Genomic DNA, 19,542 nt, shown 5'->3' with positions numbered 1-19,542 from the left:
GGCCACCCCAGCAAACTTTAGCAGGGAGCAGGACTAAGGCTGGTGGGGGGCGGGGGTGGCAGTCTGGCTCTGTGAGACCCAGGTCACTTCAGGAGGTAGGGGAAGGTGGCCAGGGCTCCCTCTAGCATCTCTGCTGTCCTCCCCACCCTGAGTTTGGGCTTGCTGCCTGTCACACTCCTCCCCAGGGAGTGCTGATACCCACTATGGGGAGGCCAGTCCAGCCCTTGCAGGGACGACACCACTCCCACACCTTGGGCTGCCCCCTCCTTCCCTTCCAGATTGTGGTGTGGGGGGAGGTGCTGGAAGTAGAGCCTTCCAGAAACTCCACAGGCATGGCCATAGGCCTCAGACCCAGCCATGGCCCAGCCATTGTGGACACCCCTTCCAGGGCACACTACTAAAACCAAGCCCCTTTCCCCATGTCCAGTCCTCACCCCCCACTGCTCCCTGTCACAGGGTGAGGGGACTCCAGGAAATCTGGGTCCATCTGTGCCCAGTAGGACCTACTGCCAGTGCACGACTGTGTTTAACAGACAGGAGTTAATGGGTCCTTGTGTGTGAAGGGATGCCCGTGTCACAGGCACTTGGTCAGTCCCTGTGTGTGTCTGACCTCGTGTGTGAGAGAATGCCTACCTAGTCCTCTGTTCCTGTATGTGACCGCGTGTGTTTGGCTTCGCCTGTGCATACCTGTTTTCCTGGCTCCTTTTGTCCCTGTACCCAGCAAAATTCCATGTACCCACTTCTCCCCACTTCCTCATCTCGGATTCTCTCCTCTTTCCGCTCTCCTTGGTGCCTGCATTCCCTGGAAATAGTTCTTTCCTAGTCGCCAAGGCCCCCTCTTGCCAAAGCTGGTGGTTGGTTCTCTGTCTTCATCTTACTCTCCCTCTCACCAGCCAGGGACCCCTCTGACCACGCCTTCCTCTTGAAACAGCCCACAGCCCAAGTTTTCTGCCCACCCACTGGCCACTCCATTGTCTCCTTTGGGGCCTTTAAATGTCGCTGGGCACAGAGCTTAGGCCTTCGCTCTTGCCTCTTTTCTATTTTCTTTCCAAGTTTCAGTCCTTAGGCTGTAAATACCACGGAAATGCTACTGGCTCTTCTGACCCAACTCCCCACTCCTCCCAAACCCCACCCCAGCCTCAGTCTCCTTCATCTAACTGTCTGGTCACATCTCTCCTGGCACGTCTAACCTCACACTTGACATCCACGTCAGGCCTCTCTCAGATCCACCTCCTCCGAGCCTCAGGAAATGGCCTGAACATCCAGCTGATTGCTCAGGCCACAAACCTGGGAGCCGTCCTGGGTTCCTCTCCTTCCCTAACACCTACAGTGCAGCCACTGGCCAGTCTGCTTCATCCCGGTGGCTGGTTCATCCCGGATCCTGAGCCTTGCCAGCCCTGCTCCAGGAGCCAGCCTCTCTCACCAGTTGGCAGCATGAGGCTCCCTCTGTGTCTCTCGGTCTCTCTGGCCCCTATGTCTATCCTCCCACAGTAGCCAGAGGGATCATTTAACCATAAATCAGATGGTGCCACTCCCCTGCTTCAAACCTCCCAGTGGCTTCCCTAAAACCCCAAATTGCCTGTCCCTCTGGCTGCATCTCCTATCACTCTCCTCATCGCCCACTATGTTGTAACTACAAGATTCTTTTTGTCCCTTAAGATGCCAAGCTTATTCTAGTCTCTGGACCTTTGCGCTAGCTGCTTCCTCTGCCTGGAAGCCTCTCCCCTGGATCTTCCCACAGCTCCTTTTCCGCATTCCGGCCCCAACCAAAATGGCACCTCTCCAGAGGGGCCTTCCCTCACAGCCTTAGCTAAAGCGGTGCTCCTCCCCAGCTTTCCTCATCTTCTTAGTGCTTTTGGAAGCCAACAACTTCATTGATTTGGATCCTGGTTTAGTGTCTGTCCCCAGCTGTAGTGTGAGCCCCTTGTGGGCAGGGCCTTGCTCACTGTTGTAGCCCCCCTTCTAGAATGGTGCCTGGTGCACGGTACTTGCTTAATAAATATTTGCTGACGTGCTCCTGTGGCCTATGACTGATCCGGTGGGGTGTGTTTGCACCCTCTGTTGGGCGCTGTCCTGAAGCCAGGCCTGGAGTTGAGTCCTCTCCAGCATCAGGTTCCAATTCCAGCTGAAGCGCCCACTAGCTAAGTGACTTAAGTGACTTGGGAGATGTTTCCAAGGCTTTTTCTGAGCTGACATTTCCTCCTCTGGGAAGGCAGGGAAGGTCACATCCCTTCACCTCCGTTGTGGGTAGGACACCCCACCTGGCACAATCCAGCCTCAGCAGCTTAGTGGGGGCACATGGACCTCTCCAAGGCCCCTCCTCTCAGAATTCTCTGGGTTTCTAGGACCCGTAACTGCCCCATACCAAAATGGCCCCACCCTGTAACCTGTGATCCCAGGCCCAGGAGAGATGGCAGTGGGCCCTAGGGCCTAGCCTGGGGTCAAGATAAGCAGCACTGCTTTGTGTCTGGTGTGGACAATCTCCAGCTCATAGGATCACACCCACGGCACAGAGAGAGGAAACGGAGGCCCAGGGTAGTGCTCACAGGCAGCCAGGGTGCTACAAGGACGAAGGGGTGCCAAGCTTCTCCCTTCCTCTTCGCCCAGCGCATGAAGGGGGCTCCGTCCCTCCTTCCCCTGCTCGGTCACCCCCCACGGATCAAGGCCTGGAGTCAGAAGGGCACTGAGCCTGGCTTAGCTCGGCCAGCATCGCCCTGGCCATGACCCCCACGTCCCACTGACCAATTCCCGCCTCGGGGTCCCCGTGGCCCAACCCCACCCTCGCCCGGCTGGTTCCGAGGGCTCTGGCCGCCGCTGCTTTGTTCCTTTCTGGCTTATCTCCGAAGGCCCAGCCCGCTCCGCGTCAATATTGACAAAGGCGCCGGTGTGGCCCGGGGTGGGCGGGGCAGATGCTGGAAGCCAGCCCCGCCCTCCAGGCCCCGCCCCCAGGTTTCCGCAGCGCTGGTTCCCCTGTCGGTGCCCCAGGTCTCATCTGAGTCCTTCCCAGACAGGTGCAGAACGTCGCCCCTCGTGGAGACCCGGTCCTGCAGGGGAGTGTGCCCCTGCGGAGCGCGGACAGGGCCTGGGGCGGGGGTGGGACTGCCTGACTCGGGTCCTGGATCCCACTGCCTGGAAACACTCCGGCCCCACGCCCTTGAGGAAAGCAGCCTTGGGCCCGCGTGGGTCCCCTACATCTGGCTGCAGACATAGTCACCTGGGCGCGCACGACCCGAGAGGGACTCCTCCGAGGGCGCCGTGGGAACCGCCAGAGCCCGAGAGGCCACCACTCTGATGAGCGGTGTGGAGTGCCTGAGTCCGAGAACGGCCCAAAGAAGAGCCCTAGGTCCCTGCAAATGAAGAGATGTCGCTGCCTTGCGTATCTGCAGTTGGGGATGTGTGGCCCTGCCCGGAAGCGCACCCACCCCATCCAGACACAGCTTGGGCCAGAACAATCTTGGTACTCCCACAGGCCCAGTCAGCTGTTATTCACTTCACTGCGGGGGGCGGGGCGCGTTGCAGGAGGTGGAGGGGGGTTGGAAGGCTAGGTTCCTTTCCTGGTGGGTAGTGTGACCCCGTGATCCATTGTGAAGTGTATCCACTTTGCTCCCCACCTCAGTGTAAAAGCAGGGAACTGCTAGCCAGGTGGGGCTCTCAAACCCCCTTCTCACCCCTGCCTTGGGAAAGGCTCCCAGTGCCCATGTGGGGTTTTCTCTGTACTTTTCTAGGTTTCTTGAATTTTTAGCAATGAACATGTATGACTTATCTTTCAGGGAAACCAATACATGTCATTTCCCCTAAGCCCTGCCCATAGCTCCTCTGCCATACCTGGGTGTCAGACTTACAACAGTTTTGGGGGATTTTCTTTTCCTCTATAGCCAGTCAGATCAGGGGTTCTCAGCCCTGGCTGCACCTTTGAATCATCTTGGGCAGTTAAAAATATGATGCCCACCCTCAGAGATTTCAGTTTAAATGGTCTGGGGTGGACTTGAGGGATCTGTATTTTTAAGAGCCCTCAGGTGATTCTAATGGGCAGCCAGAGCTGAAATCACTGAGTTAAGAGATGGAGCTGCTATGGAGGTTAAAGTGGAAAACTCTGGAGCCCACATATCCTCCACCTGAGGGCCTGACGGTCCGGTGTGTTTTCCTTGGAGATCGGGCTGGGGGCCATGCCCGTTGGTGGCTCCGGGCCTGGAGCACCCTGTTGATCCATGGGCAGCCCTGGCACGTGAGATCTGCCACGTAAGCATCCCAGGTTACTCCAAGGACTCTGCCACAAGCCCCCAATGCACCCGTTATCCATAAGCTCAACAGACTGTCTTCTCAGGCTGGCTTTTCCCAGTCACTCCTCCCTTACCCTCCCCAGCTTCCTGCTCATTCCTTGGTCCTGGAATACAGAGAGATGATATATGCTCAAACAAGAAAACATCAGGAGGTGAAACTTCAGTATGCCCAAGTCCCAAATAAGTGACCTCTTGATGACCTGTGTTTCCTTCCCACCTATTCAGAGGATCTATGGACACTCACTGGGACACTGCAGCTTCAGGGGCAGCCACAATTCTCAATCACTTGTCTGTTTGCCTGTATGCAAAGATGTGAAGCAGCTGGGGGTATGCAGGCAATGCCAGAGGTGAGAGGAGAGAAAGAGATGGTCAGGGAGCAGAGCGAAGGAGAGATGGGGGACAGAGAGGGACACAGCCGAGGAGTCCAGAACCAGGGGAGGAAGCAGGGGTGACCTCTCTGGTTGGCCTCCTTCTCCACTGTGGAGAGGGAACCTAGCGGCATGGCACAAACTACCTGTGGGAATTTAAGGTTTTGTCTCTGGGTAAATATTAGGTTTTCTGGGCTGACACACACCCTGTGTCTTATGTTGTTTGGGATGAATATATATGCCTGGTAGAACCCTGTATCCCCGTGATAGACAGAAAAGAGATTGCAGAGTGTTGTGTCACTGACCTCAGTTTTCTCATCCACAAAATGGGGATAAGACCTATCTAATGAGATTGATGACACTGGTGTTGTAATTTAAATTTTGTATCACTATGAGGAAACAGTCCTGAGAGTGGTGAGGCCATGCCCAAGGCTCTGCCCAGAGTCCCTAGCAGAAGGGGAATCGCTGCCCCTCTCACCTTCATGTACAGAGGGGCTGGGCTGAGGGCACTGTCTGTAGGATGTCCCACTGTGAGAAAACTGTCTTGTATATCCTTATCCTCTTTCTGATTCCATACCACGCTTCACCAGTAATCACAGCGTCTCAGCCAGTGGACCCTAGGGCTACGGGTTCAGCCACTACACACAGCCACACAGCCTGTGGCTCTTATGGGATGGGGCGGAGGCTACAGTTCTCTCAGGCTGCATTTGGAAGCCTGTCAGTAGGGCTGGAATCCTTGTGGGAGGATGGTGAGCCAGACTGCTTCTGTCTGGGGAGATGAAGCCAGGGGGCCTAACATTGGGCAGAATGGTTTTCTAGCTTCCCCTGGGGTCAAGGTCCGTGGCTCTTGGGATCCTGCAGCCCTGCTCCCATCTACCCCTGCTCTCCAGAAGCTGGGACACCAGGAGATCCAAGGTACTGGCGAGAAAATAGAAAAAAGAGCAAGGAGAGGCGTTGCTGCTAGAGAAGCAGTACATCCACAAGAGAGTGCAGTTTCATGTGTTTATTTTTGGCAGGAAGGAATCATTGCAAACCTCTTGACTGACAAGGCTCGCCCCTGGAAACGTGCACATTCCACATTAGTACTTCCCAAGTAATGCTGGATTGTTGATCACATTCAAATGTTCAAAAGAAATCCAAGACCACCCAGACACCAGCATTTCCACTACTTGGGGGGGTGTTAGTCTACAGAGAAGCTCCCTGGAGAATGGAACAGGAACAGATACCATCGAATTTACAGTAAAATAAGAACAGAGGCAGCCAGTTGATTGTGCACAGGTAACTGCAAACACTTCAAGCTATCCACTCTTCTCGAACCCTGGCATGCCAACTGTCCATCACAGCACCTTTAAAAGCAGAGGCACAAACGTCACGAGTGTTTGACCAAAGGGCTGCGTGGTTCTGGATTTTATTAGAAAGCCATCTTTAAAATACAGGGTTGTAAAATGTTGCCAGGTTATATAGACTTACAGATTTCTTTTTTATGCCAAAAGTTCAAATGCTGCAACCATGACAAGTCAGTGTCATTAGGGCATCCTCATGTCTCCAAAGTCATCTCATCAAAAGTGTCCCATGTCAAAGGAGCTCCCCCACCAACCGTCAGCCGTGACAGGTGGTGTTCCTTTTTAGTATACAAATGCATTGTTTACAAACAGCTAATGGGTGAAACCACAGACCAACACATAGGATTCCAGAGCAATGGAAGACAGAGCAGTAACAACCTCAGATGTGCCTGGGCACCTCCACTCGAGGCCCGGCCAGAGAAGTTGTAACGTCACAGGGGCTGGAGTCTACGACCCAAGGAACCCTGTTCCAGATCTTAGTGTAAAAAATACTTGTCCAGGAAACTATATTTTAACCTGGTACAGAAAGGACCATGGAAACTTAGGAGGTCAGATTTCTCTTTTGGCTAAAGAGGTGGTGAATGTTTTGGTAACATGGGCAGTATATGGCACATAGAAATAGCTAATGTTTCATTAGGTTTTAAAGCCCACAATTTAATAAAAGGTAATAATTAAAAACAATACCCGTATTTACCTTAAAAAGCATAAACCCCAAACATTCATCTCATTTCTTGGCCTTATGTTAGAATTCTATTGCTTCATTTACATGTAGATGATTAAAAATATAGATATCTTAGATATAGATATTTTGATTATGTACATAAAGCAGAATCAAGGGTTAAAATAAAAACAGGATTTTGGAGTATGGTCAAATAAGGTGCACAGAATCCAGAATCCTCAGAGGGTGTGCTGGCCCTCCCGAAACATTCTGTGTCTGTGGTGGTCGGAACCGGGCTCCATCCCCAACAGCTCCGCACTGGATTAGTGCAATGGCGCTCACGGTTTCAGGAACTACTAGGTGAACGTCTGGCTCAAGCCTGCCAAGTGTCTTCACTCCATCTGTCAGAAGTGGGGCACTATTCTTAGGTTCGATTCCCCTGAAATATTCTAGAATTTCAGTCCTCTCTGCCCCCTATTCCAAACAAGACCTTGTGATGCCAACAAGGAAGGGGGCATGGATAAGGGTCTAAGGCTTTCATCAGGACCGATTTCTGTGTGGATTTCAACATATGACAAACACTTGACTGCAACATTCACGACATTTAAGGCAGCGGGTTCATTTAACGACTAGTTTTCGAAATCAAGGTTTATGGCATGTGCAGATCTGCCATGTAACTGTCATTATGGTAATGCCTAGCAAGGGGCTGTTTCTACTTTAACTGGCATGTGGATTACTGGGTTTGGAACACTCAGAATCTTGGGAGACCTGGTTACCCCTGAATACTTCTATTCTGAATGCATGGCAGTCCACAGACCAAATTGTTGTTGGGAGGACATGATTGGCAGCTGGCTTCATTATTTTGTGAATGAAAGCAAAAAAGAAATTTTACTTCGACCCCCAATTTCCAGTCTCGTTAGTGCCAGTCGCTCCCACCAGAACTCTGGCAGAGGCCCAACCTACAGAGGACTAAGGCAATGGTGCCAACACAAAAGGGTTCTTTTTAATTATTTTTAAGAGCAAGACTTTATAGACTGTCTTGTCAAACAAAGAACACGGCACTGCTTAAAACATCTCACTGAGAAAGGCTGCAAAGGGAGCCCCGGCTCGGGGCGATGGGCCTCACATCTAGACAGGCTTCCCCAACCCTCGGCTCAGAAATAGGCTGTGCTTCAAAAGAGAAGACCAAGAGATAGACTTGGGCCACATCAACAGTGGCTGGTTGAGGCCACAGGTTCTCAAGAGAGAACAGTCAGCTTATCACAGGATCTGATGTTGACTGCAGTTGAAAATTAATGCCACACCTGTGTGGTACGCTGGCCCTTCTGTCTTTGTACCCTTCTGAACTCCCACGGCCAGGGCCAGGGACGGGATCTAGCTGGGGCAGTCTGCAATGGGGTGGGACACCTATGTTTCTGACCCTGTCCCTGTTTGTAGCTTAGCAGTGAGCAGATTCTGAGCATAGGCACAGTGGCAAAGAACAGTGTAACAGCCGCTGGTCAATTCCATTTGGTGGCAGCACGGTAGCAGCAAAGAAAATCCCCAAACAGCTCTTTGTGTATCCAGCTTTTGGAAAGGAAAGATTTAAAAATCAATAAACAGATTCTTTTTAATATCCAAGGGTTTTAGAGTTTCTCATAACTGCTCTACCCAAAACAACAACAACAACAAAACAAAAAACATATACAAGTATGGTAGTAGTGTGAAAGCAGAAGTGCCATGATGCCACCTTTCAAGAGGAAAATGTGACCTCAAGACAGATTTGTCACCATCAGAAATCATAATAATAATATAAAAGAATCTATTGTTTCCTAAAGTGTTGAGCCACACACTTGGAGATACATTCCAAACTGGGTCAGAAATGAACGGAGACACTGATACAGTCACAAAACCTCCTATCAGGAGCCTGACCCTGCAGCACGCCACAGGTTGTCAGAGCAGTCACACCTGTCAGGAGACAGGCTCCCATGACTCGCTCCCATTTCTCACCACCGCCCCCCACCCCCAGGTTCTAGAAAATTGTCATATTTATCTTCTTAGATAATCTAAGACAATAAAAGATAAAAGATGTCTGGAAATATGTTGTGTAGAAAAATTAACTCTCAGCTTAAAATAACATTCAAAAAGGCACTTCATCCTGTAGGAAAGAGATTCTGAGTTGGGTCAGCTGCTCTGAGCTGGGATAGAAGGGGACAGGTTGTCTGCTTGGAGGGGAGGACAGTTGAAAGGAAGTCCGATAGATATCAAGCTTTTTTTCCCCCCATTTTTTTCTTTTTGGTACATTTTAAGAAAAGCAAGTCCAGTAAAATGCATGTCCCTTTATGAAATTCGTTAAAAGAGTTCATTTTAAAATAGTTGTTTCTGTTCTTAAAAAATAAAACAGGTAGGTATGGCCACATTCACCCAGTGGTCTGGAGCACGGAGTGTCCTCACTTTCAGCTCCCAGGGAGCTGAGGCCAGGCAGGTCCCCAAGGCCTGAGGTTCCAGAGTGCACAGGCGGGAGGTGGGCAGAGGCCGGGGCTACCTATTGCAGAGTCTGTGCAGCATGCTGTACACGTCGTCTTCCCGGCTCAGGCCCTCAAAGAAGGGGATGAGGTCCAGCAGCTCTGTGTCCGTCATGTCATCGAACCAAGACTGCACAGGCACCTGGAAGACAGTGTGTGGTGGGGGCAGCAGAACTGTATCCAGGGCCGGGGGCTGTTCCTAGCCTGACTGGGTCCCTGAACTTTCAACATTTTGTTTGGTAAGGAGGACAGGCATCTAGAAATCATCATCATCGTCATTTTCTTTGTTCCGTGGTCCCAACTAAGATCAATCCAAAGCTATCTAGTTCAGGAGATGGCTCAGGAAGGCAAAGTTAAGTGTACCCAGGTTGCGTGCATTTGTCTGTTTTGTTTTCCTGCCAGAGAAAACGTGGCCAGAGTGCAGAATATATGAGAACTAGCCTTGCTACTTGCAGATTTCAAAAAGCTCTTTCCGCTGCATCCAACCAGCTCCTTGCACCTCACAGCACTTGGAGTCAGAGGTTACCTGCCAACCACCGACACCAGGGAGCCCATGAATAGGGCATAGGAGGGCTTCCACTTGGGGTCATTGTGCCACGCTGCATGGCAAAGAGAAGTGGAGACTTTCCTCCCATGTTTAGCAGTGACCAGGTAAAAGCAGAAGTATAAAATTTCAGGACATTCTGAAGCCATGGGCAAAGACAGAACTTTTCCTTAGTTTTAGACAGAGGGGTGGGGAGGGGTAGTAATGGGTGATAGCCAGAGGAGCAAAGAAAAGATGTAAAAAGAAATTTGGGGAAACCAAACAAGTTTAAAAGTAATATTTTTGACCCTTTTACAAATCTAAAGACCACTTAGAAACATAACAATTCGTTATGTAATTAAAAAAAATAAACAAGGTAAGAATTAATAAAAAAATGACTACTTCTAGGTGAAGGGGCAGGAATGGGAGAAAGGGTGGAAATGGACACCAGCCTTCTCTCAATTTATCTTTGTTGATAGTTTTGATGTTGGAACCACGTAAATGTGTTACATAGTAGAAATAAAATTAAACCATTAAAAAAAAAGCAATAAAAAGATGAACCTAAGTGTATACAAAGTTGGTGACATAACCACACAGAGAATTATTTCAAGTGATTTTAAAACATAGTCTTCTGTCTGTACATTTCTCCAAAACACCCTAAAGGGATTCAATTGTCTTATCATCAGTAATAATATTAATACTGCTATTTTGAAACTATTAAATATCTACTATAGAATAAATCAAATAGGTAATGATGTTAATATCTTTAGGAATCAAGAGTTTCAGCATAAGAGAAGGAGATACAAATACAAAAACAAAGAAATTAAATAAAAACTCTGTTATAACATTGAGTTGAAAAAACCAATATGAATTTATGATTTAGTCTGCATTCTAAAAATGTGTATATTTTAGCTCTGTCCAGTAGAAAGGGCTAGAAGCAAAGAATATTCCAGTAACAGTAAGAACCCACCTAAATTGTGGTCTTACATACCATTTCCACTAATAGGAACCAGGCTACATAGAAAAATGGCTGATTCTGAGGCTGAAGCAAGAAATGGACAAGATGAACCTGGAACATCTGGTTGTACCAGAAAGCAGGATGCTATCAAAGACTACTGTAATTTGAAGAGATGTCCACTGGCCAAAGGTGAACACTGGAGCACACGAAAGAATAATAAATGGATTAAATTGTAAAGGTAAAAAAAATCTGTAAGTTCCTAAAAAAAAGTACCTAAAAAAATTCACTGGTTACTTTTGGCAGTTGCTAGAGCACAAACTTATGACTCTGAGACTTGCAGAGGTGAAGAAAAAGAATCAACACTTTACCCTGACTTCCCTATCCAAACATTCCATTAAAAAAAAAAAGAATTCCAGCCAATAAATGCAGAAAGAATGATAGAATTTAGAAATGACCATTTTGCAATTCCTAATGAAATAGTGGATGTAAGCAATGATAATCAACCACTGCTCAGAATTTTAGGTGAAGGGTTGATGGGGAATTTTAAAATGGATGGATCAGGCTAACACCACCTGAATTCACAGATCAATTTAAAATCTTTAGAAGTGAGACAACCTGACATGATATGCCCCCTGATGTGATATCACAGTAAATACACAATACCACCTATGATGTATTGTTGAAAAAAAAAATTGAACCTGAATCTAATCAAGTAGTAGCGATCTAACGACTTGTTTAACAGAAATACGGTGGCTAGAAAAACAGATTAAACACCACCATGAGGCTGCAACTATACAAATCCAGAATCTAGGAAATTTCTCCAAGACAATCAGAATTTCTTCAACAAATAAACAGCATGGAAGATAAAGGAAGAGGCGTGGGAGAAGTGTTAAGATTATAAGAGAATTAAGAGACATATTAACCAAAGCAATGCATGGACCATGTTTGGAGTCTGATTCAAACAATCCAAATGTAAGAAAACATTTCGAGATGATAGGGAGAATAGGAACACAGTCTGGATATTAGATAATATTAAGAAACTGTTAGTTTTATCAGATGTGATAATGGATATAAAAAGCAATCCTTATCTGTTAGAGACACATTACAAAATGCATTATGTTGAATTTGATTAACTCATTAAAATGAGCATATACATAACATAAATATAATACATTTGGAATGTTTATTCAAATAATGATTACACACCAACTGAAGCTAGTTTGAGCTCATTTTTTCGTTATAAGTGGAGCAGCAGAATTCTGGACTCAAGGAAAGCACCTTGTGTAGGCTTTTGCTGAGTCTGAGAAGCCTGGGCTTGAGAGGAAGCCTCCTCTCCAGGGAAAGCTGCCTGAGCTGAAGGCCTGGTACGGCAGCTCCTACTGAGGGGTCAGCAGTCACCGGGGGGCTTGGTGATCTCTCTTCCACTGGAAACACAGGGCGGGAGGTGGGAGGGCATCTCTCTCCTGCTCTGAGAGTTGTGCTGCACCCAGTGAGTAGGCACTAAGAGCTGCCATGCTCCAGGGAGTTTTAAGTAAGAATGTTCCCACTGTATATTTTTTAGACATCATTATAAGGTGGCAAAGCCTTGCAGCCTTATCTGAAGACCTTATTGAAGTGTTCTATTCATTCTTGTTTAAGAAATATTTCTGTTGAAGAGGTCGCTCAGGCCTTCTGAGTCTACAGGGTCATGAAGTCCTGGGCAGCAGCCAGCTCCAGGAGGTTAATGACAGACAGAACCCTTCTCAGCAACAATGCTAAAAATGCTAAGAAGAAGACGCAGGCTCACTGAGCACTTACCCACTGCAAGCACTGTTCTAAGTGCTTTTCATGTACTGCCACACTGAATCCTCCAATAATCCTATGACATCAGCATTCACATAATTTCCATTTGACAGATGAGGCAACTGAGGCTCAGTGAGGTTAAATAACTTGGTTAATGTCATGCAACTGCTAAGAAGCAGAGTTGGGATTTCACCAAGGAAAAGGCCAAGAAACGCTGCACAGGGCTTGAAGGTACAAAAGTGGTGCTTGCCTGGCAAGATAGAACTCAGATGGAGCCCTGCGTTCTTTTTCTTTGGGGCTACTTACTGCATTCTCAGGATGAAAGATGTACGAGGCTGGAGAATTGTCGACAATGATCACTTTGCTCAGCTCCCGTCCAAGGCGACTCAGGTCTTTCACATAGTTCCCACGATGGAAAACACAGGATTCTCTGAAGAGCCGGGCCCGGAACACACCCCAGCGGTCTAGCAGGTCAGCCACAGGGTCTGCATACTGGAAAGCAGGTGTCACAATGAAGGCTGGGTGCCTGAAAGAGCCCCAAAATCCTAACCTACTGCAGCAAGATCCATATTACTTTTCTAAAAAGGGATTTAAATAATTGGATGTGTTTTAGGATCCCGGTTATTTTCCTCTCCATGCATGTAAGACATCCTGGATTCTTCCATTCCTCTCACTTCTCATATCCAATCCATCAGAAATTCTTTTCAGTTCCATCTCCAAAAATGTCTTGAATCCACCTGCATCTCTCTATTTATATTGTCACGGCCCTAGTCCAGGCCTCTGTAATCTCTGGCCTGGGGTGGCTGTGTGAGCCTCCTAAACAGTCTTTCTCTTCCCCTTGGGCCTCCTTTCCAGCCTATTCACCTCACAGCTGTCAGAGCAGCCACTGGAAAACATACGTCAGATCACGTCACTCTTCTGCTTAAAACTCTCCACTGTCTACCTGCCGCACTTGGAATAAGGCCCACACTCCTTGCTGTCACCATATCCCATATGGCTGCAGCTGCATGATATCTGCAACCTCTCAGCTCCATCTCCAATCACTTGAACCACAATGGCTTCGAAAAACGGTCAGAACCTTTGCACCAGTGTTCCCTCTACATGGAATATTTTCTTCCTAGCTCTTTGCATGAACCTCTCCCTCTGTCTCCTTGTTTTTCAGATCTTGGCTTCGCTTACCACCTATCTAGGGTCCGCCTGCATCTTCCTTTCTGGCTGCAGGATGCAGGGCTACCGGGCTACAAGCAGCTCTCTATTGCCTCACAGTAATTTCCTTCACAGAGCTGGTCACCACCTGGGATTACTTTATTTCCTCTTCACTTGTCAAAGCCCAGACCTTGCCTGTCATGTTCACCATGATATCCCTGGCACTTTGCAGAGTGCCTACCTCATGGTAGGGGCTCAGTAAACACTAGTTTCGTCAGTGAATGAATGAGCAGGCTTCGAATTTGGCTTGTGCGACATGAGGCCACATTGCCCCCTAGAGGTGCTCTGGGCAACTGGGCCAGAATAGCCCCTGACTGTCACAGGATGGTGCCCAGACACCCACTTTCACTTATTTGGAGGCCAGGAGTTTTATGGGAGGGAGGTTGAGCCCAGCTCACAGATGGGATTCATCCTGCTTGGCCCTCTCTCATGGCCAGGGGAATTTTCCCCAAAGCAGGCTGAAGTGGATAAAGAAATAAAGGGGTTGTCCCTGGGGGAAAATCTTCATAAATGAAGATGTCTAAAAGACTGGGCCAGACTGAGTGGCTGGGGCTGGAGGCAAAAGAGTGGCAGTTCCAAGCCCGATGTGAGGCCAGGCCTCAGCACCAAGACCAAAGTGAGGGGCACACTCAGGTGTCACCAGGGGCCCAATGACTCTGCCAGGGAGGCGGGAAGCACCTGAGGCTGGTGGTGTTGGAAAGGCCAGCAGTGGAATGGACAGCAGCCCCTGAGTGCAGAGCAAATGGCGGCATGGCTGCAGTGTGCAGAGCTACAGGGCTACAAGCAACAGCTCTGATCCAATGGGAAAGCCCTCCTTTCTCCAGAGACATCCTGAGGGAGGCAGAATCCAGGAGCAGGCTGTATTTCCTGCTGATCAAGTGCGGTGAGAGCTCAGGCCACTGTCGTTTTCTGCTGGTGAGGGTAGCCAAGCACCACGTGGGTGGGTTATAGGGGGCTGACTCTAGATGGAAAAGATGATTAATTTCCTTGTAATCATTAACACTAGTGGTGGCATACATCTTTCAAGGGAGTGTCTGAGTTTGGGGGCTCCAGGCCTTAGAGATGAGTGTGGGGAATGTAAGCTTCATGAGGGCAGGGACTTTGTCTCTTTTGTTCTCTGCTGTATCCCTAGTGCTTAGTACAGTGCTTGACATACAGTAGGTACTAAGTAAATATTTGTTGGGTGAATGAATGAATTAAAAAAACTAAGGAATGAATTAAAAAAAAACTAAAAAATGAGGAAGCAGATATTGAAGGGCTCTGACAGTCAGCTTAGGGTTCCTATAGGCCCCTGGGCAGCAGGCCAGGAGGTCCACTGCACCAATGGTGCTGACTGGAAGCTGAGCCCAGGGCCAAAACCTGGGCAGTGCCCACCTGTCAGCAGAACTTGGGCATCAGGGAGGAAAGAGGCTGGAAAGCTGCACTTGGGAGCCGGTTTGGCTGAGCCAGGCTAGAGTAGCAGCAAGAGAAGGACTGGAGAGACAGATGGAGAGGCAGGTGGGAGCAGTCCAGGAAGAGAGCCTGAACAAGGAGGTTTAAGTTAGTGCTGGGGACAATGCCAAGGAAGAGTGTTTTCACTTTTGCCAAAGAAAAAACAACTCTCAGTCCACAGACACCGGTGTAATCTTCCTGTTTGCTATTTCTTTGGTTATCGCTTCAGGCTCCTCAGCACCCCAGAGCACTGTCGGCAGAGCCATTGACACTACAATGCAATTAGTCTTGGTACCACTCATCTGAAAGAGTACCCAATGGAGAAGATTATGTTTTCTCTGAGGCCACGTTCTCTTTTTAGTATGCAAAAGTAAGGCCCAGGTTTTGGATTCCTTTTCTACTGGCTCATGCTTTAAGGCTTGGCAATGGGCCTGGCAGAATGTTGGATAGGTGGGGTTTTCTCTCACCTCGGCCATGACAGAGAGATGGCCCAAACCAGGAATGCCCAGGCTGGCAGAGCAGTATGTCTGGGGATCCAGAGTTAGAGCCCCCAACATGCTGAGGAGAAGGGAGCCGTCCAGAGACAGGACGTGGGCAAGGAAGCTGCATATGAGTCCTTGCAGCAGGTCTGGAGACAGGGAGATGGCTAATTCTGGGCCCCACAAAGCTCATCTTTGGGGCTACTCAGGTCCCTGAGGTGCCCATGGAGACACTAGTGGTGCCACCAACACATGGATCGTGTTGGCCCCATCAGAGTCAGGGTTTGAGAGATGGTCGTGGCAAGGATTTCTTCTGAGGAGGAGATGCCTGCCCTGTCTGCCCTATACACAGCACAGGCCACTCACTGGACCTGTGAAAGGATAGACTAAACCATATTGGGCGTCCTGTGAACCTGTTAGGCTAGTTCCCTTAAACAGCGGGAGAGGGCAAAGAAACCACTCTATATGGTCACAGCCAGTGTAGACACTGGGTCAGAGATTCATACCAAGCTACAGGACCAAAACATGTGAATTATTTTATCAATAATTATGATAATAAACAATGAACATCAGGAGCACTTACCATGTGCCAGTGCCCAGCACAGCATATGGAACACAGCAGGTGCTCCATGAATACTTGCTGAATATGAGTCAGACACTGTGCTAAGCCCTTTACATGTGTCATTTCATTTGATCCACCCCACAAGGTAGACGGAATTATCCTCAATTTATAGAAGAAACTGAGGTGAGAGAAGTGAGTAACTTGCCTGAGATCACAGGCTCGTTAGGGCAGTCAGAACTCTCATTCGGCCCATGCATGTGGGAGAATCTCTGACACTATCTCTTCCCCAAACCTGTGTAAGCTAACCGAAGGGCACACAGGCCTGAGCCTCTAGCATGTGGTTGCAGACAACAGGTGAGATGCAGATGCCCTTTCTCGGTTACGCTGTACGTCTGTAATTTCCTGGTCTGTGTACAACCAGCTTTAGGCGGCTGCATGCAGCAACTTCATGGAGCATTTGTTCCAAGTGCTCCCTGTCACCATGGTAACCCAGAAGCCTTTCAGGCTGGCGCTGTGCACATGGCCTGCATCCATCCCATCTGGGGTGGAAACCTGTCACCATAGAAACAGCTTCCCCCACTTTAACAAAGAGCTGCTTGACAGGGGGTAGGGGTTGAGGAGCTGGGGGCACCAGACTGGGAGCTCCTGGCTAGGAGCAGGACTCACCTTGGCCAAGCTGGCAGTAAAGAGCACACACTCAAAGAGCTGCCCCATCCTCTGGAGGAACTCGTCCACATGTGGCCGCTTTAGCACATAAACCTGCAACGGCAGGAAACAGCAAGCTGGTCAGTCACAGCAGTTGCTGGGGATGGCCTAGGGCCTAAATACCCAGTATAGGGAGAACTCCTGAAAAAGTTCCTGCCTCCTGCCCCCAGGTCTATGTGTGGCACAGAGGCTCAGACTGCATGAGGGGCTATGTAGTCAGGTGTGGAACTTCAGGCCAGGCATACTCCTCAGACTGGGCTCCAGGGCTGAGTTCAGTGCAGAGGCCCCTCCCAGTGGAGGAGGAAAGCTGACCATGGTACTGAGGGTCTTGGGGATTTTCAGAACCAGTGAGTGGAAGGGTTGTGCCATGTTTGTGTGAAATGACTCATTCATTTCACATGTGTTTCTCTGCACATGCTCTGGGCCAGGCCCTATGTAGACACAGGCCATGGTCTGGGGTTGTTCTTTTGGAGGTCCAGGCCTGGCCCACTGCCTGGCGGGTCTGAGACTGCTCCAGCTGCCACCTTTTACTCTGATCAGAACACCCCCCACACTAGGAAGGCCTGGGGTGGAAGCGAAGGCCCAGCAAAGCTGCAAGAAGTGCCTTCCTTGTTGGCTTGAGAAGCTGTCTACTTGACATCACAAAGGTTACTCTGCTTGGGTATAGAAACAGATACTTCAGGGGATGTAAAGCCTGGCTACTCCCAGGCCCGAGAACCCAGTGTCAAGGAGGGGCCTTGAGCAGCGAGGGGGAAAGAGTAGGCTTTCCTAGAGTGGCTGGGCTCAGTGCTCCTGACAAGGAGCCTGAACAAATCTGAGGAAACAAGGGAGATGGGATAGAAGGCAAAGCTGGTGAGAGAAGACAGAGGAGGTGGGAAGACAGAACTAATTAAAACTTGAATAAATTCCACTTGAAATTAGCCACTTCCCTAAAATAAATCAAACTTGTTAAAATTCAATTCAGTTCACATTCACTGAGCACGAGCTCTGTGCTCAGCCTGAAGCAGTTACAAAGATGAATAAAACACAGGCCTTGCCCTTGAAGAGCTCACAGTCTAGAGCAGATATATGCAAAATATATCCACATAAACAAGGCATAACCAAGTTGTAGTAGAGGGACAAATTAAGGACAATTAACTCCTCTCTCAAGGGGAGGGAATCATAGAAGGTAACATTTGGCCTGGACCTTGAAGGACGAATAGGAGTTCACCAGGACGATAAGGATTAGAAGAGAGCTTTCAGGCAGAAAAAACATTACGAGCATGAGACCTGGCCTGAAAACACTTGGGGTGTTAGAGAATGGTCAGAGCCCTGCATGACCAGCCCTGCAGAGACAGTGATAAAAGAGAAGGAGATGGGGGAATAGGACAGCAAGTGGCTGAAGATGAAGTGTGAAAGGCGGATCAGGGTTGTGCGTGGGGCCCTGAATGGTGGTTGAAGCAGGCTGGACATCCTACAGGGGGAGTAACAAAGGGGAAACGGGGGCTCTGTACCACACAGAGGATGCGCTGCTGGCACAGGAATTCCACACAGAGCCAAGACTTGGTAGGAAACTCATGGCTGACTGAGGGTGGGGTGAGTACGGGTCTGTGGCCGCGGGTGTAGTGAGGAGCCAGAGGAGCAGGATGGCCTGGGGTGGGTGCCAACAGGCCTCTGAGGAGCAGGAGGCTGGGGTGGGGCTGAAGGCAGGGCCTGTGGCTGCAGGAGCTCCAGGCCTCCACTTTGCCCATGAAGACTCCTCATGCCAGGGAACCGGTGCAGCCTGCAGTACTGTCTCCCTGGGAACACTGCTTGGAAAGCAAGCTTTGCTACATGCAAAGGGGAGGAGATTGATTTGGGAACTCTGGTGTTGGTGCCTCTGGCAGAGAGGAAGGTCCTGGGCCCAGATGCCGGCGTCCAGGCCCGCGTCCCCGTGCAAGTAACCAAGAATAGGCCCATTGGGACCTGCACAGCCTATCCTGGATTACTTGAACGAGGCCACGGCCTTCGCCAGGGCCTTGGTCCTCCTCTTGGCGCCTGTGGCTTCATTCCCTCAGGAGAGAGAGTTTCTGACCCCAACCCTGGGGCCCTGGGGTATCTATTGCCAAGTGAATCATAGCACAGTCTGGAGGGAGCCTGAGGGAGCTGGGGTGGCTCCTGCAAGAATGGGCTGGCCACAGCAGGTTAAGCCCCAAGGGTCATGCTCATAGTCACGAGATAGGAAGGATTAATTTCTCTCCTAATTCTTGCCATGCCGGTGGGCAGCCTCTCCTTTGTCTCATTACTTTATAACACAGCAAAGATAATAAATGCAGAAGCCTTAACTGCTTCTCAGATGCTGAGTTAATTCAGCTGATGCTTTTGCAAATATTAAATGCCCAAGTGCCTGCTGTTTTGTCTCCCTAATGGCTTTTAAAAGCATGAAGTGTGGAGACCTAGGGACACAGCTGCTTTTCCCAGGGAGGGCTTCCTGGCAGGACCTCCTGGAGAACAGGCCAGAAGGCAAGGGCAGGGGAGGGGAGAGACTCGAGCATCAGGAAAAGAGCCCTGGGCCAGGGGCAGGAGACGGATTCTCATTTTAATTCTTCCCATTGTATGACCTTGAACCAACCCTGTCTCTGGCTGAGCCTCAGTTTCCCTACCTGGACAATGAGGTGGCTGAACCAGCTGATTTCCAAGGCCTCGCCAGCTCTGACACTCTACAATTAAGACCCAGAGAGAATACTGACATTGTTAAGGAAAGATACCCTGTTATGGCTCAAGC

At 49.3% G+C, this 19,542-nt stretch overlaps 1 protein-coding gene across 3 annotated transcripts in view; it reads right to left on the bottom strand.

The window, feature by feature from the left end:
• Positions 1-5,617: 5,617 nt before the first annotated feature.
• CTDSPL (CTD small phosphatase like) overlaps positions 5,618-19,542 on the bottom strand; it is a 114,041-nt gene continuing 100,116 nt past the window's right edge. For all 3 annotated transcript variants that reach the window (XM_058555023.1, XM_058555033.1, XM_058555041.1), the window contains 3 exons: positions 16,761-16,853; positions 12,723-12,908; positions 5,618-9,295 (listed from right to left, as the gene is read on the bottom strand). In XM_058555023.1, the coding sequence (XP_058411006.1) occupies positions 9,170-9,295; positions 12,723-12,908; positions 16,761-16,853 (405 nt within the window). In that variant the 3' untranslated portion in view covers positions 5,618-9,169. The remainder of the gene's footprint in view (positions 9,296-12,722; positions 12,909-16,760; positions 16,854-19,542) is intronic.

Source organism: Diceros bicornis, chromosome 2 (assembly GCF_020826845.1).
Source record: "Diceros bicornis minor isolate mBicDic1 chromosome 2, mDicBic1.mat.cur, whole genome shotgun sequence".
NCBI lineage: Eukaryota > Metazoa > Chordata > Mammalia > Perissodactyla > Rhinocerotidae > Diceros > Diceros bicornis.
The sequence above is the reverse complement of the archived record's forward strand: the minus strand, read 5'-3'. Positions and strand labels throughout refer to the sequence as shown.